General features: G+C 43.5%; 1 protein-coding gene across 2 annotated transcripts; it reads left to right on the top strand.

The window, feature by feature from the left end:
- On the top strand, positions 1-26,227 carry RCN1 (reticulocalbin 1). Of its 2 annotated transcripts, none has more exons than XM_074956961.1 (7): positions 1-99; positions 406-642; positions 10,933-11,126; positions 15,316-15,494; positions 16,226-16,286; positions 21,965-22,164; positions 23,129-26,227. In XM_074956961.1, the coding sequence occupies exons 2-7, from the start codon at positions 416-418 to the stop codon at positions 23,234-23,236; spliced, it is 969 nt and encodes a 322-aa protein (XP_074813062.1). In that variant the 5' UTR covers positions 1-99; positions 406-415; the 3' UTR covers positions 23,237-26,227. The 2 variants fall into 2 exon arrangements, with proteins under 2 accessions (XP_074813062.1, XP_074813061.1); XM_074956960.1 differs by having other exon boundaries at positions 55-158.
- The last annotated feature ends 1,530 nt before the right edge of the window (positions 26,228-27,757 follow it).

Below are 27,757 nucleotides of genomic sequence, written 5' to 3'. Positions count from 1 at the left end.
GAGGATGAGGGGCTTGTGATCACAGCCCGCAGTGGGTCATTTGCAACTTGCAGTTGCATTCCTAGGGCTGCCTGGGCGATAGACTCTCAGCAACAGCTGGTATGTTGCAAGGGGTGCTGGTGGCGAAGTACAGCTCCACGCTTGCTGTCTGTCCAGAGGTGGGGAGTGCGAGTGTGTGTGCGTGGGAGGTGAAGGGTACCAGGCTCAGTTGCTGCATGTGGGGACCGGTACTAAAGGTCTCACGCGTGCCGGTGCTTTTGGAGGTGATGCAGCAGGTTGGATGACTTGATCCATGTGTCCTACGTTGACATTTCGTCTCCCCTGATTCCTTATTCGTAACAAGCTCATGTAGCACTTTTCTCTCCCTTTCTTTCCCCCGGGCTGTGGCGGATCCCGCCTTGCTAGGACCAGAGAAATGGGCTTCCAGGCTGCCTGCTGGTTCGTGCTGCTGCTTTGCACAGGAGGGTCACTCAGCAAACCCACTCTCAGGAAGGAGAGGGTCGTTCATCCAGACCCTCAGCTCAGCGATCAGCTGCACGAAGATAACCAAAGCTTCCAGTATGACCACGAGGCTTTTCTGGGCAAGGAAGAAGCCAAGACTTTCGATCAGCTCACCCCAGAAGAAAGCAAAGAGAAACTAGGGTAAGATGGGCTCCTAGGAGAGGAAGGGAACGGCCTCTCCAAGGAGATGAATTACAGGGACCCTGCCGCATTAGTTTAGTGCATAACTTTTTTAAAAAAAGTGGAAGTGAAATGCGGGTATCGAAATAATAATAGGGCGTTGGACCAGCAAGAACCTGCAAGTGTTTCTGTAATTGTAGGCTGGCTGAGCGCGAGCTCTTGAAACCTCACGAGCTTTTACTGGAGAGGGAAATGCTTTCTGTGGCTTACACCCGTGTTGCAACAGCCCCTAGTGTAAGGAAATAGAGGCTTTCCCAGCCTTGGAGCCTCACTTACTGCAACAGTGGGAGAGAGGACAGAGGAGGCGTGTCCCCCGCCCATGAAGCGCCGATAACGTGGCAGAGGGGAGGTCCCGCTGTATCACTGCATAGTAGGGAAAGGATTATTTCAGCGGAAAAAGAGCTGGGAAGAAGCTTCAGAGACAAAAGTTTCAATCTTTCTTTCTCTTTGTGTTTTTGTAACGGAAACTTTGTCCCCGAGCTAAGGCCAGGCGCGAAGGGTTGTGTGGCACTGGTCAGGAGTGAGCATTAACTCAAGTGCCGCGGGCATTATGCAGAGCTCGCAGATTTCTCCATTGCAAGAGATCTCTGGGGACGGCTAAGGAAGGGTTTGCTGAGTGACCGGGCTTTCTCGAGCCGATCTCCAGTGGCTGTACTCATTTCAGAGCACTGCCCATCCACTCCCAGGGGAAAAGTTGCCTGCCAGAATTGAACTTTACAGGGTGACACGTGTTTGACCGCCGCCTCTCCTCCCCGAGCCCACATTGATTTTACAAACAAATGCTGAAAACTCAAGGCTTAGTTTCACTCCCTCTGTTTAAATGATCGTTTCGCTTTCTCTCTTCCAACTTCTCTGGCCTTGCACTGAAGTGCCTCTTCCTCCAGCTGCGGATAGCTACATGCAGCACTGCACCAAGCACTAGATCGACTGTACTATTCAAGCATGTCTTCTCCCATCCCCTGCGTGCACTGCTTGCACCTCCCTCTGCACCTGCTCAGCCTTGTCCAGTCCATTTAAAATGCAGCTGTTAAAGTCACCTGCTGGCCTATTGCGCTTACTGTGTCAGTCCTCGCTTTGCATCTCTGTTAACTGTCTAAGCTTCCTGTTCTCACTTTTGCTACCCTTTACAACTTGCCTGTTCATGACTTGCAATTAAGGGTAAGATTTAGTCATCAGTATTTTTAGTAAAAGTCGTGGAAGGTCACAGGCAGTAAACAAAAATTCAGGGCCCATGACCTGTCCATGACTTGTACTATATACCCCGACTAAATCTTGGGTGCTCTGGAGGGGGAGTCTGGGGGTGCTGCTGGTGCTCTGGGGCAGGGGGTGGCCCTGGGATGCTGCTGATGGGAGGGGGTGCGGGGAGGAGGCGGCGTACAGCCTGGGACCCCTGCTCGTGCTGGGAGGGTGGCAGCACGCAGCCTGGGACAGCCACTGGTGCTGGGGGGGGCAGCGCATGGCCCGAGACCACTGCTAAGGCTGCGGAGGGGGCAAGACTGCCCCAGCAGCAGCCAGGGCGGCTGGCCTGGGAGCCCCTTGAGCTGTTCGGGTGGCCCTGAGGTCAGTCGCACCAGCTGCTGCAGAAGTCATGGAGGTCCCAGAAAATCATGGAATCCATGACAGACTCGCAGCCTTACTTATAATGTTGCCCTCTCCCCATGCTAACTATGGTAGCTTTGTCCACCTCTCCCACAGCGTGCCTGTTCTTTCTTCCACGCTGCTCCTTCTTCTTGGGACATGCTCCCTGATCTAGTCCATCGCCCTCTCATCCTTCTGATCCCTCCTTAAGACCTACTTCTGTTCTGACATCTATAGGATGGGTAGGTTTATGGCAGTTGAAGAGAGCTGGTTTTATTGATTTAGTAAAGGAAAAACATTTTCATATTATTTTAAGCCTCAAGTTGTGCATCAAGCTATCATGTAGAACCATATGACTGCATTACCATTAGCCTCAGCCTTCCTCCCCCTTCCCTTGCCTTGTCTGTTATACTTACTCATTGCATCTTATTTCAGATGTGAGCGTAAGCTCTTTGGAGTAAGGACTGTCTCGTATAGTACTAAGCACAGTGGGTCTGTGATCCTGTTGAGTGATACTGAAATACAAGTAATAATAGGTGCTGTAACAAAAATATTGAAAGCATAATTATCATAAATGGGCAACTTGTCCAAATTATTCAAAGGCCTGGAATTAGTACTCAGTACTCCCAACATAAAAAAGCAAACCGTCTCTCTGATTCGCATATATTAACATCTTGGGCTTTCTTAGTTGAAACTGGAATCACTTTTAGGCCTGGGCTACATTTGAAAGTTATACTAGTATAATTATTGGTATTAAGTTATATATTGGTGCCTTATACCAGTAGTTATTCACCTTCCCATATAGGAGTAGCAGTACAGGTATAACTGGTACAGCTTTCTTGTACAGACAAGCCTTTACTACTTTTTCCATAGAAGGAAACAGGAGCTCCATGTAAGTATATATAAATAGTATGCCGTAAATTTAATATTCTAAATCAACACAAAGTGAAATTCAGTTTTCAATTATTTCCATTTTCACCCCATGTATCATGTAGAGGAGATACAGACAGGCACATGCATAAACACACTAAACCAGCCCTACAATAAATAGCATACTAAACAGGATACCCAGCAATCTTCAGTCTCTCTCACAAGAATACTGCCAATGCATTGTGGGGATTGAGGGGATAATTTACCAATGGTCGTGGTGGATTCTCCATCACTGGCAATTTTAAAATCAAGTTTGGAGGTTTTTCTAAAAGATCTGCACTAGGGGAGTTTATGGTCTGTGTTATGCAGGAGATCAGACTAGATGATCACAAAGGTCCCTCCTGGCCTTGGAATCTATGAATGCCAGAGTTGTGGTTCCCCGGATGAAGAAAGCCCTGCCTCATATACTTTCTAGATTATACTCGATGAAGTTCAGCATCATCAAACCATACTGGGATGCAGGGCAGCAGGCACACTTTCAGGCATTCTGATCCTATACAGGATTCCATTACCAACACTTAGTCATATTAACTTATCACCAATAAAAAGCAAGCACAGCACTAAGCTGAGGACCTGAACTCTGGTCTCTGGCACATATGGTTCATATTATGTCCATTTTAAACTGAGCTTCAGTTAGGATATTACACCTCTCCCTTTGTTTGTCCCCTTGGACACAGAGATCTGAGGAACAAGAAAGTGTACTGGAGTGTTGCTCAATGACTAAATATCACCTAAGGTAGGACAGCTTCCAACATGCTTCTCCTGTCTCCTACTGCCCGTACTGCCTGGGTTTTGAAAGCTCAATCCAGAACTGAGTGCAGCCTCGAAAGAGGAAGTTCCACAGTTTAAACATCCATGAATTAAATATGGAAATACAGGAATACCCTAATACAGAGATGTTTCAACCATCTTTTCGTTTCTCCACCTCCTCCTCCCTAGTTATTTACATGTTGGTTTCTTTAAAATGGATGATGTTGCCATGCCTTTTCTAATCTCTACTGTTCTCATTTTCAGAATCAGACGCACCCATTGCTCTTTGATTTTCATCGCATTGTTGATCGTTAACCATTAGTGTAATTTGATCCTGCACCTGCCTTTCTTTGGCAGCATCCAAGAGTCTGTACAATATTTAAAGAAAAAAAATCAGCCTTGGTATCTCAAATTTCAGACTGCTCTGGGGCAGGATGGTTTGTGACTTCCTGTCCAAGCAGAATTTCAATACTCCCTGATACAGAAAACATCTACTGCATTTTTGCTATCAAAACAAGTCTCTCCCCAACTCATCTGCCAACAGACTAACTGCTGCTTGCCCCCAGTGCATTTTGGATAGCTGGAAGTTTGGTAGATGGACTCCTGGCCCCCTGTTGTGGGGTTCAGACTCTTTTTTCCCCAATGATGGGAGAATTCACGGGAATTTCTCATAAGCGTTTGCATCACTCTATATGAGAGTAATATGCATAAAGCAGAAATGGAGCATAAGCTAATCTCTAGGGCTCCAACTTCAGCTATAATTACAGAGGCATAGTTTTGCTTTTTGATTGATGGGTTGTGTGGAGTAGGATGCCTTCTAATTCAGTCATTTGTCAGATTTGTCCTGCATTTTGGGGCCCCCTGTTGTTGGGTTTGTTTCACAGGAAATCCACCACTGGTGAGGAGGTGTGATGGGGGTTGCAGGGAATCCATGAAATAGAGGGTGGCACACAGGGAGCTTGTGGGAGGTAATGGAGCGATGTAAGGAATCCTTGTTGTGTGCAATGTGCTTGGCCTATCAAAGCCACAAAGAATAGAATTTAATGTGTGTCACATACTTAAGGGAACATTTGGCCTGATCCAGCATTTCTGAGAAATGGGTTTATTCTGTGTTTCTTAAAAGAATCCTGAAATGGTTTTGCTTATACTCCTGGGGGAATTCTGTGTCACTGCATATGCACAGAATTCATGTTCCCCACAGATTTCTTTGCTTCCCTGCAGAAAAATGACTTCTGGTGGGGAAGCAAAGGGAAGCCCACAAGAGTGGTCATGTGCCTCTCTCCGGCAGCACAGGCTGGTTGGTTCAGGTGCCTGGAGCAGCAGGTAAAGATGTAAATCACCACTGGGATGTGTCGGAGAGAGCTGGGTAGTCGTGCATGTGAAAGGGAGAGAGACACTCTGTCCCTCTTGCTCGCTATTGTGGCATGCTTGCAATGGAGAGGCAGGGCTTTGGGGTGTTTCTGAGGAGATAGCATGGGGCAGAGCAGAATGTAGCAGCCTCCCTGCTTAGTGAATTGTTCCCACTGTCTTTGTGAATTCCTCCATGAGTATAAAACAGGTGTAAAAGGCTCCTTTATGTTGCCAGGACAGGATGGCCTTATAAATGCTTATGGTGCTTTAGTGATTAGAACTGGTCTAAATTTTTGGACTGAAAAAAATTCCTATCAAAATGTGCTCCATGAACAGTATGGTACTTACCTTTCTGGAGCCAATATAAATTGTGAATTTGATTCCCCAGCCCTCACTTGCACTTCAGTTCCTATGATTTAACACTGAGTGAATGGCTGCATATATTTGTTGACTAACAACTAGAAATAAAGGGTCAAACCTAGCTACATTACTATTAGACAAAGGGGGTTTGGAGATTTCGTCCAATGCTCCCCATTCCCATTCTTCATCCATTGTATTGTATGTTAAATAATTTACCAAAATAATTGAAATTTGCATGATTATATTGCATTATTTTGACAAATAAAACACGCAGAATTTTGCAGAATTTTAAAATATTGTGCGCAGAATTTTTCATTTTTTGGCACAGAATTCCCCCAGGAGTATGCTTACCAGCATTTTGAACAGTCTCAAGGTGGAAAACACATCACAGGACACAAACTGTGCAAATAAAGCCTCTAACGCGATTGGGCATTTTTAGGCCTTTTGCTGCTTTTCACACTTTTGATTAAAATAACTTTTGCAACAGAAGAGGAACTTTAAATATTAAAAAGATGCTTATTATTAAATCAGAACAGAAAATACCTTATGCTTTTTAATGCTAGGATCCCCTGCAGCTTTGGTCACAAATGGTTTCACTTTTCAGCAAGCTGTTGGCTGTAAGGAGGAGGACAGATTTAATTAAAAACATTATTTTTAAACACTTTTCATTCAGCATAAAAATATTCAGGACCCAACTCTTTAAGGAAACTGAGTGCAGCTTCTTTAACAAGTAATTCTCACACAAATGAGATGGGTATAAACATAACAAAGTCTGCTGTATACCATTGATTTATAATGGAAACACTTAGGCCTGGTCTACACTTAAAAATTAGGTTGACATAGCTCTGGCACTCAGAGGTGTGAAAAATTCACAACATTGAGTGCCATAGTTAAGCCAACCTAACCTCTGGTGTAGACAGCCTCAGGCTGAGAGAAGAATTCTTCCATCGACCTAGCTAGTGCCTTTGCGAGGGGGATTAGCTACAGTAACAGAAAAACTCCTTTTGTCACTGTAGGATGTGTCTACATTATGGCACTACAGCAGCAGATCTGCTGCATTGCAGCTATGCTGCGGTAGTGCCTGTATTGTAGACGTGGCCTAAAAAAGCCATGTTCTGCTGTTGCTGTCACACAAAAGAGAGTTGACTAAGATACTCTAAACTTAGGCTCATCTACTAGTGAAGAAAAATTTTCTTGGTGGGGGGGGGGAAAACCCACAGATACATAAGCCTTAGAGTCATGCAGGCCTTCCAGGCCAGCCCAGTGATAAAACTGCTGTGTAGTCTGATCCTAGTTTGATAAGACATTCAGGTCTGTTGTTTATTGGTAGCAAGATGCTTGCTGAGCTTCTGACACCATATATGGGCCCAAGGTGGCAAATCTTGCTGCTGTGCACCAGACCCAGGCCAGAAGCGGCACCCAATCCAGCAACCGGGCATACGCACAAAAGGCTGAGGTTCAGAGTCCCTCCCCTTTCAGCTCACATTGTAGCTGTGAGTTGTCTGGCCCATCCTTGTTTCATCTCCAAATGTCCCCTCTACCGTATATGTGCAAGGTTCTGCTCTTGCAGGTTCTGTGCACTTTCTGCTTGTCCCTCCAGATTTGCCCTCCCTTTGTACAACAGAACTGAACTGATTTCACTGCTAAAGAGCTGGGGGCAGGCTGTTCCCCTAAATGCTTATATTGAACATAGGTCCACTGAGGTTTATATGCTGGAACTATATGAGGTTTGGTGCAGCAGGCCCTTTAGCCTTGAGAGAAAGAGGTTTTTAGTTTTGTGGGCTTGTAGGGACAGCTTAACAAGTATTGCATATAATTTTGGTTCTGTAGCATTGTGGCTGTGAGACCTTCTCTGAATTTTCACTTTGTTAAAGAGTTAGCCACTTCAAATGGGTCCATTACAACTTCTGTGATTGAAGAATGAATTTTAGCTGCATTGCAAAGCAGTCAGAAGGCTATTGCTCGCTTGCCACATCATCCTTAAAAAGACATAAGACTTTGTTTCTTACCCACCTTCATTTTAATAGGAAGCAGACATAGGTCATATAGATCATTAGCAGAGATGCAACTGAGCTAGAAAAATAGAAGAATGCACTTGAGGGAAAAATAAACAATGCTGGCTACAAGCAGCACAGCTCTTGGCTCTGACCAGTTCTGGAGATACCAAGGAAGTGTTAAAAATAACAAGAGGGTAAAATATTTCCTCTGGCAGAAACATTTCAGTTACTTTTAGCATTTAACAATAGACCAAAATGTCAGCCAGCTCACTTAGGTTGAACACATTGCGGGACAACGATATTGATGCATATGTCCCATTGTGGTGTCAGACTTTCAGGGGAGATTCACTGAGGGATACATACAAAAAGGAAAAGGCTGGCTGATCAGGTAGCATGTTCTTTTCTATTTCTCAGGTGAAATTTAGCAGCCCCTCTTTTTTCCCCCTTCAGAAAAGTCTTGGTTATGAATGCAGAAGACAGACTCTGCATGTGTCTGAACCCCATGTCTGTAATGAGATCTGTAAAGATGTAATGTGCTACAGATCCAATGATGATAGCAGATCAAACACATCATTGCTGAAAATTAAATATAACCCATACTTGGTATTGAACTAAAGTAGCTCAGAAAAGAACACTGCTTTAGATGGAGAGCAATTTTCTGCCCTAGGTGGAAGGAGCAGTTATAGGGGCAGACTCACCCATCCATTTCTCCATAAAAGATCCTACAGAATTATCGAGTCTTCATTGACCGAAATGTCAGCCAACTCACTTACGTTGAACTCACTGTGGGTCAATGAAGACTCGATAATTCTGTAGGATCTTCTATATTACTTGGTGGTGGCTGAATTAAATAAAGCCAATCTGGCAGCACCTCGCAGCTGAGACTTCAGTGACTACTAATTAACCTAATTTCAAGAGCAGGAGGCCCGCTTTTCTATTGACCAGTGCCCAGAGTATACGAATACCAATAATAGTTTTCATATAAATCTTGCTGGTGCATCTGTGGTCTTTGGCATATGCTTTATGTCATAGGATTTTAGTGGCCATCCTGCAAATAGTTATGGTCTTGGGAGGAGAGAGGTAATGAATGTTATGAGAAAGAGAAAGAAAAGATTGTAAAGGGATTTAAAGTAAACTTAGTTCCTGGGCCAGAAGGTAGCATCACTAGGCTTAATTCAAGGTGGTTTTAATGAAATACTGCTGGGGAAAAAGTTTAGGTATAGTAGAGTGTAATATCCCTTCAGAAAACACATTTCCCTTGCTTGTCATAAATACACCATTAACTGATAATTCTCTCCTATAAATATATCCTAATATAAATTGTTTAATGGAGCATTTTTCTTTTTTAAGGTTCCTTAAAGGCCTCAGTTAAGCAAGGCTGTTAACCAGGGGCTTACCTTTAACTTGAAGGCAATGGGACTTAAGTATGTGATTTGCTGCTTTCCTGATTAGGGATTGACAAGGCATACGCTTAAGTGCTTACTGAATCAGAGCCTGGGGCACATTTTCTTTAGGCTTTGTCTACACTGGCACTTCGTGGACAAAACTTTTGTCATTCAGGGGTGTTAACCCCCCCAACGACAAAAGTTTTACTGACGAAAAGCACCGTGTGAATAGCGCTTTGTTGGCAGGAGCGCTCTCCTGCCGACAAAGCTGCTGCCGCTCGTAGGGGGGTGGAAATTTTTTGTTGGCAGGAGAGCTCTCTCCTGCAGACAAACAGCATCTACACTGCGCAGCTTCTAGTGGCACAGCCATGTTGCTAAAAGCTGCGTAGTGTAGCCATACCCTTAGCTAGTGAACAAGATGCAAAGAGCACAGTTCTGCCCTGAGCAATACACACACAACTTCCATTGACTTTAATGGGAACTGTATTCCTGAATCTGAGAGCAGAATTTGGCTCTTTTGAATCCTACTTTAAATATTAAGGACACTAAAAATAATATTTGAAAAAAGGCAAAGACCTGACCAGTGTTCTTCATAACACACATTGCTTTTAGTTATTTCTTATTTAGTAAAGGTACTATTCATTATTCGTACTGTTTTCTTTTTGCATTTTTTTTCAGCTTGGAATGTGAAAATAAACACATCACCTTCACATTTAGATTCTCATGCACTGGCAAAGTTGTGGTCTCCTTGCATGTATAAACAGAAGGGGTTTCATAGTGTTTTTACACTGTTGAGTGTAATGGAGAGATTTAAATATACTGCAAATGTTTCCCTACAAATAAACCTCTGGTGAGAGCAATGTATAGGCATAGATGTATGTGAGCGAGATGCGTCAGAAAGCACAAAAAAACCCAACGGCTCACTACCGTGCCATTGAGTTGATAGAATAATGAAATACCATCTCCTTTTTTTAATCTGTAAGGAAAATAACTTGTGGAAAATTTATTTTGGAAGAAGCTAAAAGGTTGAGGGAGTTGCCCTCTTTGCATAGTTTGGCAGCTTAGCTTTTGACTACAATAGAGCTTTGCTTAGGGCCTGATCCTGCAAGGTGCAGAGGTTCCTGAGAATTTCTGAGGCCCTGAACTTCTACTGACTTAGGGGCTCTCAGCACTGCTCAGGTGCAGGCTTTGACATCAATGGGCAATAGTGACTGGAGACCCATTGCAGATAACTCAATGTGATGAATTAGTGACAGAGGGCAATCCTGCCCTTGCTACAGAGAGTCTCCAGGCAGCACAGTTAGTGCAGATCCTCTCTCTTTCCCCCCCAAAAAAGTGGGGGGCAAGATTGGAGGGGAGGGGCTGTGCAGGTGTTGTATATCCTGTGCGCTGCACAAAGCCCTGTGTAGATCATCCAATCCTTATACCCTCTTACAAGGAGACCACCCAAGGGAGTGCAGAAACTCCCCTAGGCTTTGGGCTATAGGAACCTCCACTGTGCAAGATGACAGGCTCTCTATGGCCTGGCGGGAAGATACGTTCCGCTTATCAGCTCAGCATGGCCACTGTCTCTGGACACCGAACAGAAGATTTGCCCCTATGTGATCAGACAATAAAAAAATTAAGGATAATACATCACCCTGTGTTCTTCGGTCCATTAATTTTGACAATGATAGTTCAGTTTTAATTATTGATGGCAGTGTACTAGCAAATGTCCTATAGTATATTCTGTAAATGTAATGAAGTCTTAGTGATAGGGCATCTCTCTACATCTTTGGCTGGTACCTCTTTGTGGAGGGAGGGCAGACACAGTCAAGGTCTCATGTAGATTAGCAAAGCTGGACCAGCATGTACATTTTATTTCTTTTTACCAGCTGTTAAAGGTGTGTCTCTCTTTGCAGGAAAATTGTTGATAGAATAGACGATAACAATGATGGCTACGTCACAACAGAGGAATTGAAAAACTGGATTAAGCGAGTGCAGAAACGCTACATCTATGAAAATGTGGCTAAAGTCTGGAGAGATTATGACCTAAACAAGGATAACAAAATATCCTGGGAAGAATACAAACAAGCCACGTATGGTTATTATCTAGGTAAGATTAGTCAAAAGGCAACATTTTAGGTTGGAATTTTCAAAGAAGCCTTAGGGAGATAGACATGAAATTTCAACCAAAATCACTGGACACAAGCACCTAACTCTCTTAGGAGATTCTAGTCTCATATGAAATTGTAAATTAACATAGTTCAAAGATCAAAAGTTCCTCAGTTGTGCATTTGAAAAATATAGCCAATTTGCACCACGGTCACCTTCTCTATGCATAGGGATTTCAGGAGGGGACAAACAAGTGAATAAAATTTCAAAGCTAAATTAAAAGCCTCTGCTCCTATTAGTAAACTAAGGGAACTGTGTTGTTATTTTTAAACCTTTATTTTAAAAGAAAATATGTTGAGAAACTACTAAGTATTTGCTGCATTGTTTCTCTGAAGTTATGGTCTGGATGCTAAAAATTTATGTAAGGTCTAAATAGAATGTAATTATTCTGTCAGAACATGCCGCAGATTATGATCAATTATAAATGGAAACCCCTAAAGCAATGTTTATTTGAAAGATATGATTCTTTTCTTCTGTCCCCATGGAAAACTTAATCTGATGTGTTTGATATGACAACAGTTCAACAGTTGAGTTTTAGTGTGTTTCACGTACAGAAATTGGATGGCATATGTTGGGGTCGGGGCGTCTTGATCCAGTTCTTATTGGGCAAGTGTCCACCATTGAAACCAGCACTTCTGTTTGCAGTTTCAACAGCAAGGCTTTGGATTGAGGGCCTGATCCAAAGCCGATTGAAGTCAGGTCCTGAATGAATATGGTTCTCTTCTCCTTCCAAGATAGATGTGGACCCTCCATCATGTGGCTGATACATATTTGGGTGCGGTGAGGGAACTTGTGCCGCTACAGTTGATACTCCAGTTCTCACCAGGGCCATAAACCCAAGCCCCTTCATAAGCACTGAATTCACTATGAAAAGTTAACTCCCTCTGCATTTAATTGTTTTAAAATGAAAATGGCATACATATGTTTTTAAAATGATTACACAAGAAAAAAAGTTCATAACTGATGACAAAAGGTTTAATGAGATACAACTGAAATATTCTACTGCACATCTTATACAAAAAGTACAGATTTCAGATGTGATCAAAGGAGACCATCTGAAGGTTCTTTAATTAGGGCAAGATGTAATCAGAGAGGGATCCAAAGCACTTGAAGGAAGGTATTGATTGAAGTATATGTCAACATACTGACTTTCATTCTGGGGGAAAAGGCCTCCTACAAACGCAAAGGCTACCTCACACTGCTCTGGATGAAATTCATGTCTGTGCAGAGGGTCAGCACAATTCTTATGCACCACTTTGATCCCATTTTGAGGGCGTGAGATTCAGGATGTGCCCAGTCTTGTGCTGACTTTCTACACACAGATTTCACCCTGTGTGAGAGCCAGGCTTTAGAGAGCGGTAAATATATCTTGATCTTGTTTTAATGCACAAGTAAAATTCACAAAACCGTTTCCCAGAGTAGTCATTTAAAAATCAGATGAGTATATAAACGCCTTCATTTTGAAATTGTTTTTCAAGATTTTTAATTAGTTTAGTGATGCTATTTTTCTAGAATTCTCATTCGTTTCATACCACTGAGTTTAAATCTCATTGTTTTAAACAAAAATAATTTTTAGGTTCCACCTCGAAGAGAGGTAGCTGCTAAATAAACATTAGTGAGTCTGCCAGTTTCTGAAACCAGATATCCCTCGTCTCTTCAGTTTTGTTGTTTCTAAAACTGGACAAATTGAGCAGACTAGATTGAATGGTGCAAATTGCTTCACTATACTAAATATTGGAACACCGTTTTTACAGATCACATTAAACTAAACTCACAAAATACTTTAATGTGAGAATTTGACCGTTACCAGGTAGCTCCTAGTCCTGTGTTGGGGGAGAGAGGACTGGCTGAACCCAATGTGCTATTCACTGAATATGTTTTATAAGAGCTCTGTGCCTTGTGCCTGAAAAAAAACTGTCAGTAATAGAAAGAAATGGAAAGTTTCAGGCTGGAATCTTCCACTGAATTTGAGGATTCTACTCGTTCCAGATTTGCAAAAGTATGACAGCAAAAGTGTGGGTAAAAAAGGTGACATAGGCAGGCGCTTTCAAACTCATTCTCAGCACAGCAGCCATCTGGTCAGGCAGAAGCTGTGGGGAAGACAAGAAAGTTCTATTCAAGTGCCCACAGAATCGTTGCTTAAAAAAATTGGTACAAGAGACTTCCCTTAAAACGAAAAATAAACCATCTGACAAATCTAACAAATATGAATGGAGGAACAAGAATGGATGGCTCTGAAAGGAGAACAGGAGAAGGAACAGGCGAATCATTCATGATTAAGGCTATGATTTTTGTCATGGACATTTTTAGTAAAAGCCATGGACCGGTAACTGGCAATAACCAAAAATTCACGGAAGCCTTGACCTGTCCCTGATTTTACTAAAAATGTACATGATAAAATGGGGAGGGAGGAGGATCCAGCACCCTGCCCTGCTGTGGCTGGGAGCTTTGGGGGATCCCCCCTGCCCTGGGACTGAGGAGTTCTGGGAGATTCCCCCCTCCAAGCTGCAAGCTGTAGGGGACCCCCGCATCCACAGTGGCTGGGGAGCTCCGGGGTTCCCCTGAACCCATGGGGACCTGCCCACAGCAGCTGAGAAGCTGTGGGGGACACCCACCACGCCCACCCATGGTGGCTGGGGAGCTGCTGGGGGTCCCCCACCGCCCATGGGGACGGAGCTCTGGGAGTCCCCTGCCACCTGCGGGGATGGGGGAGCTCTGGGGGATTTTCCCAATGGCAGCGGGGACTGGGAAGCTGAGGGTGATCCTCTCCTCGCCCGTGGCAGGTGGGGAGATGCAGGGGACCCGCCCCTGCCCACGGCAGCTAGGGAGCTGTGGGGCCCCTGCTGCTCCGGGCGGCAGGGGTACCCAGCAGCTCCCAGCTACCATAGGAGGTGGGGGTCCCCTGCAGCTCCCAGCCACTGCGGACTTAAGTCACGGTTTCCGTGACTTCCATGACCAAATCATAGCCTTATTCATGATGTAGGAATTGGAGATGGTAAGGATTTTTTGCAGGCCAATTAGTTTAATCTAGCTAGGCATTTTATACTGTATTCATCACTGTGATGTTGGATGGCTGAGATTTGCAATATAAAATCTTTGATTTCTTTTTAGAGATACTAGATAATGCTTTTCTTTTTTTAAAAAATAACAAACCAAACCAAAAAAGATAAGTGAGCTTTTTCTAAACTGCTCACATGTCATTAATAACCTTTAAAAGACCAGTGGAATCCTTGCACAATCAGACTTGGGCAAGACATCTCTTCATGCAGGAACACAAGGACACGGTTAATTTTGTGCTTATCACAGTCCTGAAGCTGCTTGGCCCAGACATAAAGGATTTCACAGTCATAAGCATAGAGTAAACAGAAACCAATTCCCATCATTGAAAAATGTTATCAAATGAAAATTTGCTTGCAGAAATCTGCACTGGGGACTCTTAAGTGACACAGACGTAAGAGATAAAGACTGAGTGATAAAAGCTTCTGGGTCAACAGATTGATGCAGAACGACTTCCATGGAGTTTGACTCGGGCCCTAAACACTATAAGACGCACTTTCAGCAGGAAGGGGCAAAGGTGGCAGCACTATACCCTGCTAAACAGAGGAATCTACTTCTCTAAATCCTGTATGTTCTATGCAACAAGATTGTGTCAAAAAACAGAACAAACACCTCCCTCCTATAAGCTGGGATACAGACTCTTAACTACCTCATCAGCCCTATACAGCAACAGCCTAAAGCTCTGTACAAGACTTAGCAGATACGTAGTTAACCTGGATCTGAACGACAGTGGTTGTTCGTGTACCTTAAGAGACTCTTAATTTCTTAGTTCATGGTAAATTCCACTTGTCCACCTGTAGACCACAATTACTACTAAACTGAGCCAGTCATTCATAAGCACAAACCCTGTGATCACAAACACACTTTAATGGCTGGCCATGAATTTAAGATTTCACAAGGGAAATCCTGACACTTTAGCAGCCATCCTGACAATGAACTATTGTAATTTTAGAATCTTGCAGGATCTAAGTATTTCAGCAGGTTTTTCTATACACGATCATTGCAGTGTATGGAGACAATGCAGCAATATTTTCAGAGACGCACACTTCTGAGATTGTCAAATTAATTTCTAGAAAATCCAGAAGAATTTCAAGATGCGACTGATCAACATAGTTTTAAAAAAATGCTGCCCAGGGATGAAAGGCGATTCAAAACTGCAGACCTAGATGGAGACTCAGCTGCCACTCGTGAGGAGTTCACTGCCTTTCTTCATCCGGAGGAGTTTGAGCATATGAAAGACATTGTTGTCTTAGTAAGTAGAGTAAAACCAATTGCATTCCCTTTGTTTTTATTCCTCTGATGAGCCTTGATGCACTTCCCTAAACTTTCAGTGAAGGATTTTAGAAACAGGCATGCACATAAATAATAGCCAACCTAGGAACAGAAAAGAAAGTGCTTCATGGAATTCATTTCTTTTAGGGCTCGTCTACACATAGAGTTGCAGTGAAATTAATAAACTGAAATAGGACTCTTATTTAACTAGAGTTTTAAAAAAAAAGGGAATAAAAGTATCCATGGCACCAACTTTCACCGGAATAGCAGAGTTGTGAATAGAATCTGATTTATATCTGTTGATGCAAGTTTGTATATAGACAAGCCCTTACTTAAAACTTGGAGTTGGTGTCTAGATACAAGAGTGATTGGTGCCACCTAGATAGTTTAACAGCAAAGTGGCCAAATCCATTCATACGGAAGGAATTTCTTCACTCTGACAGGAGATCTGGGCATTCCTTTGAATACAAAACTCACATTGGAGTTGGTCAGTGTCAAGATTTCTATGCACCAGGAATACTAAAGCAGGCCATATACCAAATGTGAAATCTTCCAAAAGGGCAGTGAGGAAAGCCAAACATGGTACAATAACTCAGGATTTCCCTTAGGATTTCAGTTTTGATAATTTTGAGAAGTGGCACGCAATAATAAAGACAGCTATTGGAATTTTCTGTTATTTCTTGATCATTTTGACAAAAAAATGTTTTCCAGGAAACATTGGAGGACATAGACAAAAACGAGGATGGTTTTGTGGATCAAGACGAGTACATTGGTAAGTGCTGGAATGGAGTTGACTCTCCTTAACATTTAGCACAAGTACTTTAGAAATTTCCACTCCACCAGTCCATCCCCCTCAAATCTAAGTCAATACTTATATCACAAAGAAGAGCACCTCCATGCCCATACTCAGTCATTTTGAACAAAGAAAACCAAATAGTTTCTTTCAATTTTAGGCATATAGTGACACCTATAGCAAAGGTTGCCTAATGCTTTCCATTATAAGACTCTGTTTTTAGTTTCTTATAAATTTGGCAAACCTAAATGGTGAGGGCTGATTTTTTTTCCATGCCCGATGTCTGCCTAAAAGTTGTGTTGTCCTCTTCCCGCCCCCTCCCCCCCCCCCCCCCCCGCCGGGGAAGTCAGCTAAAATGGTTCAGCCATTTCCAAGGAAAAGGTTAGAGAAAAATGTTGTTTCTCCCATGTTAATTTTCCCCCCCCACAACTGTTTCCTTGTGACGCTCTAGTCCTTTCATGTTTTGGAGTGAAGACTTGAAATTTGGCGAGGGAGGGGTGGAAAGGGTCAGCATCTCATCAGAGATGTGCCTTTTGCAACACCTGTGAAAATATGGCCAAATTACAAGTCTCTGAAAAAAATCACAGTTCACATATGCTCAGTCTTGCTAGCATTTTGGCAACTAAATTCTCTGAAGATTCCATCTGCGCTGACCATGCTTCATCCTCACGCAGTTCTGCTCAGCTGCCATCCCCATAGTAACTGATCATTCTCCACCTTTGGGCTGCAGGGGTTGAGCTGGGGATAGGTTGCTCCTCCCAAGAGCCTGGGCTCCCTGCTGTGATGTCAATGCTTCCTTGTTGGAATCCAGGCAGCATGGAGGAGCCTTCCTTGAGTGCAGAGGGAACGCGAGGGGGAGGAGGCAGAGTGGGTAGGCAGAGGAGGGGTTGACATGTGGCAGGGAAGTGGATTGGAGCAGGAGCAGAGGTGGGACAGGATACAGAGGTGGGATAAGAACAAAATGCTCAGTGAGACAGGAGCCAAGGATGGAAAATTGTGTGTGGGGGGGAGGGGAGAGCAAGAGCTGGAGGGGGAAGGATACAAGCAGGTTGGGGATTGTTGGAGGTAGGGGGTCTTGGCAAGAGCTGGGTAAGGGGCAGAAGCAGAGGGAGGAGATGGAAAGGAGATGGAAGGGACACAAGAGGAGGAGCTGGGGAAGGCCAGGAGTGGGGGTTGGGGACTGGCAGCAGGGAAACAGGGGCAGAAGCTGGGCAGGGACTAGAAGCAGAAGAGAACAGGGAGAAACTGGGGCGGAAGAGTCTATAACTGTTAGCAAACACTCCCTTACAGAACCAGAATTGAACCCTTTATTTCTGAGTCTCATCATTCCTTTGCTGTCTAGCAAATAGCTGTGAAACCCGCTGAGAAAATGGGCCTCTCCATTCTTTCTGGTGCCCAGTCCGTATAAGATAACAGCCTTCTACTGCTACCAATTAGGACTGTCGATTAATCGCAGTTAACTCACACGATTAACTCAAAAAGATTAATCACGATTAAAAAAAATAAATCAAAAGATTAATTGCAGTTGTAATCGCACTGTTAAGCACTAGAATACAAATTGAAATGTATTAAATATTTGTGGATGTTTTTCTACATTTTCAAATATATTGATTTCAATTACAACACAGAATACAAAGTGTATAGTGCTCACTTTATCATTTTTACAGTGCAAATATTTGTAATAAAATAAACTAAAGAAATAGTATTTTTCAATTCACCTCATACAAGTACTGTAGTGCAATCTCTTAATCCTGAAAATGCAATTTACAAATGTAGATTTTTTTTTACATAACTGCACTCTCAGACAAAACAATGTAAAACTTTAGAACATACAAGTCCACTTAGTCCTACTTCTTGTTCAGCCAATCATTAAGACAAACACGTTTATTTACATTTACAGGAGATAATATTGCCAGCTTCTTATTTACAATGTTACCAGAAAGTGAGAGCAGGCGTTCTCATGGCACTTTTGTACCTGGGATTACAAGGTATTTATGTGCCAGATATTCATATGCCCCTTCATGCTTTGGCCACCATTCTAGAGGACATGCTTCCATACTGATGACGCTTGTTAAAAAAATGTGTTAATTAAGTTCTTGACTGAACTCCTTTGGGGAGAATGGTGTGTCTCCTGCTCTGTTTTACCTGCATTCTGCCATATATTTCATGTTATAGCAGTCTCGGATGCTGACCCAGCACATGTTGTTCGTTTTAAGAACACTTTCACTGCAAATTTGACAAAATGCAAAGAAGGTACCAATGTGAGATTTCTAAAGATAGCTGCAGCACTCGACCCAAGGTTTAAGAATCTGAAGTGCCTTCCAAAATATGAGAGGGATGAGGTGTGGCGCATGCTTTCAGAGTCTTAAAATAGCAACACTGCGATGCGGAAACTACAGAACCTGAACCACCAAAAAAAAAAATCAACCTTCTGCTGGTGGCATCTGACTCAGATGATGAAAGTGAACATGTGTTGGTCCGCACTGCTTCGGATAGTTATCGAGCAGAACCCATCATCAGCATGGACGCATGTCCTCTGGAATGGTGGTCGAAGCATGAAGGCACATACAAATCTTTAGCACATCTGGCACATAAATATCTTGTGACGCCAGCTACAACTGTGCTAGGCAAACGCCTGTTCTCACTTTCAGGTGACTCAGTAAAACAAGAAGTGGACAGCATTATCTCCTGCAAATGTAAACAAACTTTTTTGTCTAAGCGATTGGCTGAACAAGAAGTAGGACAGAGTGGACTTGTAGGCTCTGAAGTTTTACATTGTTTTATTTTTGAATGCAGTTATTTTTTTGTATATAATTCTACATTTGTAAGTTACACTTCCATGATAAAGAGATTGCACTACAGTACTTGTATGAGGTGAATTGAAAAATACTATTGCTTTTGTTTCTTACAGTGCAAATATTTGTAATAAAAATAAATATAAAGTGAGCACTGTACACTTTGTATTCTATGTTGTAACTGAAATCAATATATTTGAAAATGTTGAAGACATCCAAAAATATTTAAATAAATGGTATTCTATTATTTTTAACAGCGCGATTAATCATGCGATTAATCAAAAAATTTTAATTGTGCGATTAATCATGATTAATTTTTTTAATCGTCTCATAGCACTACCACCAATTATTCTGTTAGCTCAAGTAGAGGACAGTGGTGTAGCTCTAAAGATCCCAATCCTGCTGATGATGGGGGGTGGGGGATTAGTATGGTTCCACAGGATAGAATTTTTGGTTTTTCAATTTTTACATTTTTATAAACTTAAGAATTTGCATTAAAAATAAACGGTTACCAGGACATTAAGTTTGCAAAGGCAAGCACTCAAAAGTTGTGAAATACCTGAATTAAAGGTTAGCCGTGCACCACTCTAGTGGCACAAAGGGAGCAGAATGGGAAAGTAAACTGCAGGTCTGTTCCTGCAAGTTATTTTGGTCAAACTTCAGGCACCTTGGGTCTTTTGTTTGCTTTCTTGCTCTTAGAGCCAGGAAGGCACAGTGGCAGCATAAGACTGGGGTTCAGCAGTACAGGATGTACGTGTTACACTTGTGAAATGTCATGCTGAAGCTAGCGTCTCACTCTGCCCCTTTGTAATTTATTTTTTTAATCAGGAAAGTCGCACCATAAAAGCATTGGACCAAACTCAGATAAAATCTTTCTGTTTCTAATGCTACTGTAAAGATTACTTCATCACACACAATCAGGAACAATATCCACACCTTAATTAATGGTAGTGGGTTCTATTCCTTGAAATTATATTTAGACTTAAGATGTGAATGCTTTTGTATGATTGAAATAACAGAGCAGCATAATTTCCCCAGTAATTTAAGTTTATTCAGTGACACTACCTACAAATAATTACAAGATAGTTGTCAACATTCGTTACCATGTGAATGCTGGTTCCTCTTGTCTCCTATAGATAGGAGCATAGAATGTTCTTGTCACGACCACCTCACGTTGGCAAAGATGATAAAATCAAATTGACAGGACGTGTCAGTTGCTTCAAATAAACAACGTAACTCTTGTGTGCTTGCACTTATTAGAAAATAAAATAAAGAGTTAACACTGTGTAGTTCTTGAAGTTTTCTTGAACAGTTGGGAAAATCTGTGCCTAAATTATCGTATATGCTTTGATTAGACTAAATAGAGTAGTATTTTTTTGTTGTTCTAAACAATGGCTATAGTCCGTCATACCCACATTTTTGCTGTGTGTAGACTAAAAACAAACAAACAAAAATTCCCCACAGACATTGCACAGCTTGTGTTTTCCCCCCCATCAAGGGCCCAATCTAAAGCCAATTGAAGGCACTGACCCTTCTCCACTGACTTCAATAGGCTTTGGAGCAGGTCCCAAGAAAGTTTAGAAACTAAAAATTCCCATTTGTGTTTATAACACCTAGACAGAGTGGGCCAAATTCCCACTAAAATGGGCATACGCAGTTCCATTAATGTCATGGGAGTTACGCCCACTAATGGTAGTGGAGAATCCAGCCTCATACAGTACATGCATGTGGTTTTTATTGCTAATTTTGGACCAGATCCTCAAGAGGGTTGCACCTGCACCTCCCATGGGTGAAACTGGCCTCAAGCTTAGCCTGACCTAGGAACATGTGAACAATCTTGGCAACCAAAACCACATTGGGCTGCGAGCAGAGGCCACAAAATAGGTTTCAGTTTTAAACAGGACAGTGGTAGAGGTGCGGGGGTGGGAAAGAATGAGCCTCGCTGAGAGGGGGAGTTGATTGGTGTGCGAGTCCTGATGGGAGGACCAGGGCAATGAGCAACAGAACTGATCATCCACTGTCTATCACAAGTTGTTTCCCTAGCCCAGGTCGCCGATGAGTGAGCTGTATCATGTCCATAAGGTGTGGTTTCCACACAGTAGGTACCTGTCTGATGTACATCTACTCATGCTGCATCACAACTCTTCTAATCCTTTCCTAGTATAGCGCAGCCCCTTACCTTCCAGTGCAGTTTGCTGCAGTTTGTTCACTAGTCCAGGGTTAAAAAAGGAACGGATCTACTCAGCTGTATTTCTCTTACACAGAGACTTCCATAAAAGCAGGACAAAAGCCATCCAGTTCCATTTAGCAGATTTTTGTTTCCTTAAGTTTCCCTGCACCTTTTATTCCCTCATCCACTCTCTGGTTGGATTCTGATGTTATCGACAAAGACACTTGCTGGCAGGGACAAGATGCAATGCTGCTGTGGGTCCTCTCCCCCTTCCCCAGTACATCTGAGCTCATCTTGAAAGAGCGTGAGTGCAGATTAAGAGAGGATCCTGAAGAAGAGGTGTACGGCACCACATGCTTGTAACCTGGGTAAAAAAAATCACTGGGTGAAGACATTTGGGGCCCATTTGCTTTTCAGTTACAGCTGGGACTGCCCATTAACTTAAGTGGTATTGCACAGGCATCCTAAAAGGGGGATATGAAAATGGCTAAAACTAACAATGGTGAAGCCATTTGAGCGAAGCAAGGTGCATATCCATGTGCCCATTCCTTGTCCACCTATGCCCTGCCCCACCCAACATACAATACCTCTGTGCAAGCTATTACTGTGATACTTCTACTACTAGCCTGCCTTCATTTTGTGCACAATTTGCAAGCTAAACAGGACTTTGAAACCTTTTGTTTCCCCTCCAGCTGATATGTTTGCACATGAGGAAGGTGGACCAGAACCTGACTGGGTAATTACTGAACGTGAGCAGTTTTCTGATTTTCGGGATATAAACAAGGATGGGAAGATGGATAAAGAGGAGATTCGGCACTGGATTCTCCCACAAGACTATGATCACGCACAAGCTGAAGCTAGACACTTAGTCTATGAATCGGATGTAGACAAGGTACTCATTGCTCTGGTATATTTAATAAATGTTATATTAAGAGTTTAACTGGTTCCCTTTACATAGTGTTCAGCCAGCAAGAGATGATTCTTAATGACTTTTCTTATTAGTACAGTCTGAGTAGAACTAAAGATGATAAAAATGGTTCTGCTCGTGCCTTACTGCAACAAAATAAATTTGAGTTGATAAAAGTTAGAAACCAAAAGGAATAGCTGATAAAATAACTATGAACTCAGATAGGCCCACTGGCTGACCAAGTGCTAGAGAGCTTTCCAACCTATGTCCCTACACCCAAAAATTCTAACAGATTTTTCTCTTTTGAAATGGGCATGGACATTTATGTATTAAACTGGACTAAGAGATAAATAGGAGAGAGATGAAAAATAGAAGACTATAAGAAATAAGACAAATTTGCAGCTTAAGATCTGGCCCATCCCTTCTGCGTCCACTATGACCGGGGACTAATAATTCAGCAGCACCTGGATAGGAGCCATTGCTCAGCAGGATTGTTCCCCTCTCTCAACCCTGCTGATGCTCTACTGCTGGAGTTTGGAAGATCAAGACTCCCTTATATAGAGCTGAATTTAGAAGGATTTCCCTTCAGTTGTTAAATGTAGGTGATCATCATCACCAAAAACAAACAGACAAAATATTTTTCATATTAATAATCAAAAAGAAAAAGTTAAAAACACAGGTGAGGTTGCACAAGTAGAGGAGTGGCACACTCCTACTGCTGAAAGTTCTGTGTAGGAATCAGTTAATTATGAAATACTTTAAGTGAAATGAAGACCTTAGTGAAATCAATGGGAGTTAGGCCATTGACTTCCACTAGGGGCCAGCATTTCACCCACTGTCTGCAGCCTCTGGAGAATTTTCTCCTACTTGGCATCTCAGAAACCTGTACTGATGTTTCTTTTACCTGGTATTTAAAATGTTCTAATAGAGACTTTTTTTTTCCTCCCAGGATCAAAAGTTAACCAAAGAGGAGATTCTAGAGAACTGGAACATGTTTGTTGGCAGCCAAGCTACCAATTATGGGGAAGATCTCACAAAAAATCACGATGAACTATGATATTTTTTACGACTCAGTGTGGCACAGACTGTTCAGTTTCTCACCACGTTAATGAAGTCACTGTGGTTTTTTCTGGCTGAATAACTTGCACCAATATGTTTTTAACAAAGCAGCTTATTACCTCAGAAACAGGGTAGAAATAGCCTCTAACTCTGCACTATTAAATGCAAGAGCTAGTCACTACAATTTTATTTTAAGAACCCCCTCACTGTTCTGAATCGATTGCAGTATCACTTTGGGAATGAACTTCTAAGATTTAGTTCTTAGGCTCATTAGAAGTTTTTCACATTTTCTTTAAATACCTTTGTTTTTCCTGTAGGGAAATGCAGTTTTGATCAGGAAGCAACTTATTGAATGTTTAAACAGATTCCGAGTTTAGTGTTGTGTTGTTTTTTGTAAAAATAGTAACTAAGAATTTAGAACTGTATTCTCCCTTTCCCATGTAAAGGAGAGATCTTACCTGATAAGAGCCATGGCCTTTTTTCCTCCATGCTGTAGTCTTTCCTCCTGGTTGGGTCCAGAGGTGCTGAATGAATAAGACCTCTTGGAATACAGACATGTGCACCAGCCCTATGGATCTTAACCATTTGAGTGCAACACCTACAACTAATCACTGCCCCCAGTTCCCTTTCACTAATCAGTAGCAGCACATCTGTCACACTGGCTGTCACCCCACGGTTGTTCTTTGATGAGGACAATAGAGTCCGTGCTGACCATTACTACTACAGAGGTAATATAGGATCATTGACAAGAATTATGGCACATGGACCTTTGTTTCCAACTCATCCCACACTTTGTACAAGAGACACACTCCACTTTTACTATGTAGGGCCTTTGCTGACTCATTCATGTCATGTGGAAAAGAAATGAGCATCTACCCTCTGGACCCTTCTTGAGCTTCTGGGCCTTCTGTTCTCCTCTGTGCTGCATCAGGGATGCATGTGGTTTAAAGTGCTGGTTTGTATATATACATACACATCTATATCACCAAGTTGTACCATAGGTGGATGGTTTTCCTTCAGAACAGTAAACCTTCCATATGGCTGCATTTTTTACTGTATAATATGAGCTGTTCTTTTTTATGTACACTGTGGGTTTTTTAGCCCCTGTACTGAGTTGACAACATGCACAACAAAACCATGACTTTCTTTTTGATACTATGAAGGTGCAGAAATGTTAATAGAGGAGCCATGTGGGAGGGGGAAGTAAAGACAGGAACCAACTTTTAAACTGTAAAAAGCTTTTAAACTGGCAAGCTTTTAAACTGTAAAAAGAAAAGGAGTACTTGTGGCACCTTAGAGACTAACCAATTTATTTGAGCATGAGCTTTCGTGAGCTACAGCTCACTTCATCGGATGAACGAGTATGAACTGTTTAAATCCAAGGCGAGAGTCAGAATGGGGATAACACCCGAGCATTCTCGTCGGGGGTTCAGAGCCCTAAGGTGGAAACCAGACGTGTCATTTACCCGACATGCCTACCACATTGTGAAACATTGGGATGCCTGGATATCAGGAGCAAGTGTTGAATCTCCAGTAGATGTGCCCTTCCTAATGCAAATGGAACAATTCTTAGAGGGTGTTCCTGAGGAAATAGAAAGATACATCCTAGATGGGAAGCCCAAAACTGTAATCGAGGCAGGAGAGATTGGAGCCAGATGGGTGGAGGTGGCAGAGAAGACGAAAACTGGTCGCAGTTGGAGCGGAGACCAGAAGGGACAACCCCAGACCCCACCCTATTGCCGGGGGCCGCCCAAAGCCCCACCTACCTCCCAAAGAACCCTCCAGACCCCTTATCGTCCCACCACCCCGTTCTCCAGCAACCCTCCTCGCCCCAGTGACCCGTCAGCTGGACGATGTTTTAAATGTAACAAGCTGGGGCATGTAAAGGCCAACTGCCCCAAGAACCCCAACAGATTACAGTTCATTGCACCGGAGTCACACCAGAGGTCCACAGGCCCAGATACCTCCCAGATACCCTTGGAGCGGAGGAAAACTGAGTGTGGGCAGGAAGAAGGTCACCGTGTGGAGGGACACCGGAGCACAAGTGTCAGCTATCCATGCTTCCTTAGTGGACCCCAAATGAATCAACCCAGAGATCCAAGTGACGATTCAACCCTTCAAGTCCAACTCTTTCGATTTGCCTACAGCCAAGTTGCCTGTCCAGTACAAGGGCTGGTCAGGAATGTGGACTTTTGCAGTCTATGATGATTATCCCATCCCCATGCTGTTGGGGGAAGACTTGGCCAATCATGTGAAGCAGGCCAAGAGGGTGGGAACGGTCACCCGCAGCCAGGCTAAACAAGCCGTGAGGCCTAGCTCTGTTCCGGAAACTTCTATCAGGACCCGGTCAGAGGTGATGGACCCGGACCCCAGGCCAATGTCTGCAACCGCAGTAGTGGATCCAGTCCCAGAGACCCAGACGGAACCAGTCCCAGAACCGGAACCAGCCGAGCAACCAACACAAGACCCATTGTCAGCACTGAATCCAGTACTTGCAACCTCAACACCGACCCTGAACTGGGAGCAGCCGATAACCCGACACAAGAGGCTCAGCCGGAGCCTGAATCCCAACATAGTGCACCAGCGGAGAGCGGTTCACAGTCAACAGAAACAGCTCCATCCCCTATATCGCTTCCAGAGGGACCAAGCCTAGGTCCACAATCCAGTGAGGAACTGATGTCTCCAGCATCAAGGGAACAGTTCCAGACCGAACAGGAAGCAGATGAAAGCCTCCAGAGAGCTTGGACAGCGGCACGGAGCAACCCACCGCCTCTCAGCTCTTCTAATCGATCCAGGTTTGTTGTAGAAAGAGGACTTTTATACAAGGAAACTCTTTCTGGTGGACACCAGGAAGACTGGCATCCTCAGAGACAGTTGGTAGTTCCAACTAAATACCGGGCCAAGCTCTTGAGCTTAGCCCGTGATCACCCTAGTGGCCATGCTGGGGTGAACAGGACCAAAGACCGTTTGGGGGGGTCATTCCACTGGGAGGGAATGGGCAAGGATGTTTCTACCTATGTCCAGTCTTGTGAGGTGTGCCAAAGAGTGGGAAAGCCCCAAGACCAGGTCAAAGCCCCTCTCCAGCCACTCCCCATCATTGAAGTTCCATTTCAGCGAGTAGCTGTGGATATTCTGGGTCCTTTTCCGAAAAAGACACCCAGAGGAAAGCAGTACATACTGACTTTCATGGATTTTGCCACCCGATGGCCGGAAGCAGTAGCTCTAAGCAACACCAGGGCTAAAAGTGTGTGCCAGGCACTAGCAGACATTTTTGCCAGGGTAGGTTGGCCCTCCGACATCCTCACAGATGCAGGGACTAATTTCCTGGCAGGAACTGTGAAAAACCTTTGGGAAGTTCATGGGGTAAATCACTTGGTTGCCACTCCTTACCACCATCAAACAAATGGCATGGTGGAGAAGTTTAATGGAACTTTGGGGGCCATGATACAGAAATTCGTAAATGAGCACTCCAATGATTGGGACCTAGTGTTGCAGCAGTTGCTTTTTGCCTACAGAGCTGTACCACACCCCAGTTTAGGGTTTTCCCCATTTGAACTTGTATATGGCCGTGAGGTTAAGGGGCCATTGCAGTTGGTGAAGCAGCAATGGGAGGGATTTACACCTTCTCCAGGAACTAACATTCTGGACTTTGTAACCAACCTACAAAACACCCTCCGAACCTCTTTAGCCCTTGCTAAAGAAAACTTACAGGATGCTCAAAAAGAGCAAAAAGCCTGGTATGATAAACATGCCAGAGAGCGTTCCTTCAAAGTAGGGGACCAGGTCATGGTCTTAAAGGCGCTCCAGGCCCATAAAATGGAAGCATCGTGGGAAGGGCCATTCACGGTCCAGGAGCGCCTGGGAGCTGTTAATTATCTCATAGCATTCCCCACCTCCAACCGAAAGCCTAAGGTGTACCATATTAATTCTCTAAAGCCCTTTTATTCCAGAGAATTAAAGGTTTGTCAGTTTACAGCCCAGGGAGGAGAGGACGCTGAGTGGCCTGAAGGTGTCTACTATGAAGGGAAATGTGCTGGTGGTGTGGAAGAGGTGAACCTCTCCATGACCCTTGGGCGTATGCAGCGACAGCAGATCCAGGAGCTGTGCACTAGCTATGCGCCAACGTTCTCAGCCACCCCAGGACTGACTGAACGGGCATACCACTCCATTGACACAGGTAATGCTCACCCAATTAGGGTCCAACCTTACCGAGTGTCTCCTCAAGCTAAAACTGCTATAGAACGGGAGATCCAGGATATGTTACAGATGGGTGTAATCCGCCCCTCTGAAAGTGCATGGGCATCTCCAGTGGTTCTAGTTCCCAAACCAGATGGGGAAATACGTTTTTGCGTGGACTACCGTAAGCTAAATGCTGTAACTCGCCCAGACAACTATCCAATGCCACGCACAGATGAACTATTAGAGAAACTGGGATGGGCCCAGTTCATCTCTACCTTGGACTTAACCAAGGGGTACTGGCAGGTACCACTAGATGAATCTGCCAAGGAAAGGTCAGCCT

Source organism: Natator depressus, chromosome 6, assembly GCF_965152275.1.
Source record: "Natator depressus isolate rNatDep1 chromosome 6, rNatDep2.hap1, whole genome shotgun sequence".
Taxonomy (NCBI): Eukaryota; Metazoa; Chordata; order Testudines; family Cheloniidae; genus Natator; species Natator depressus.
The sequence above is the reverse complement of the archived record's forward strand: the minus strand, read 5'-3'. Positions and strand labels throughout refer to the sequence as shown.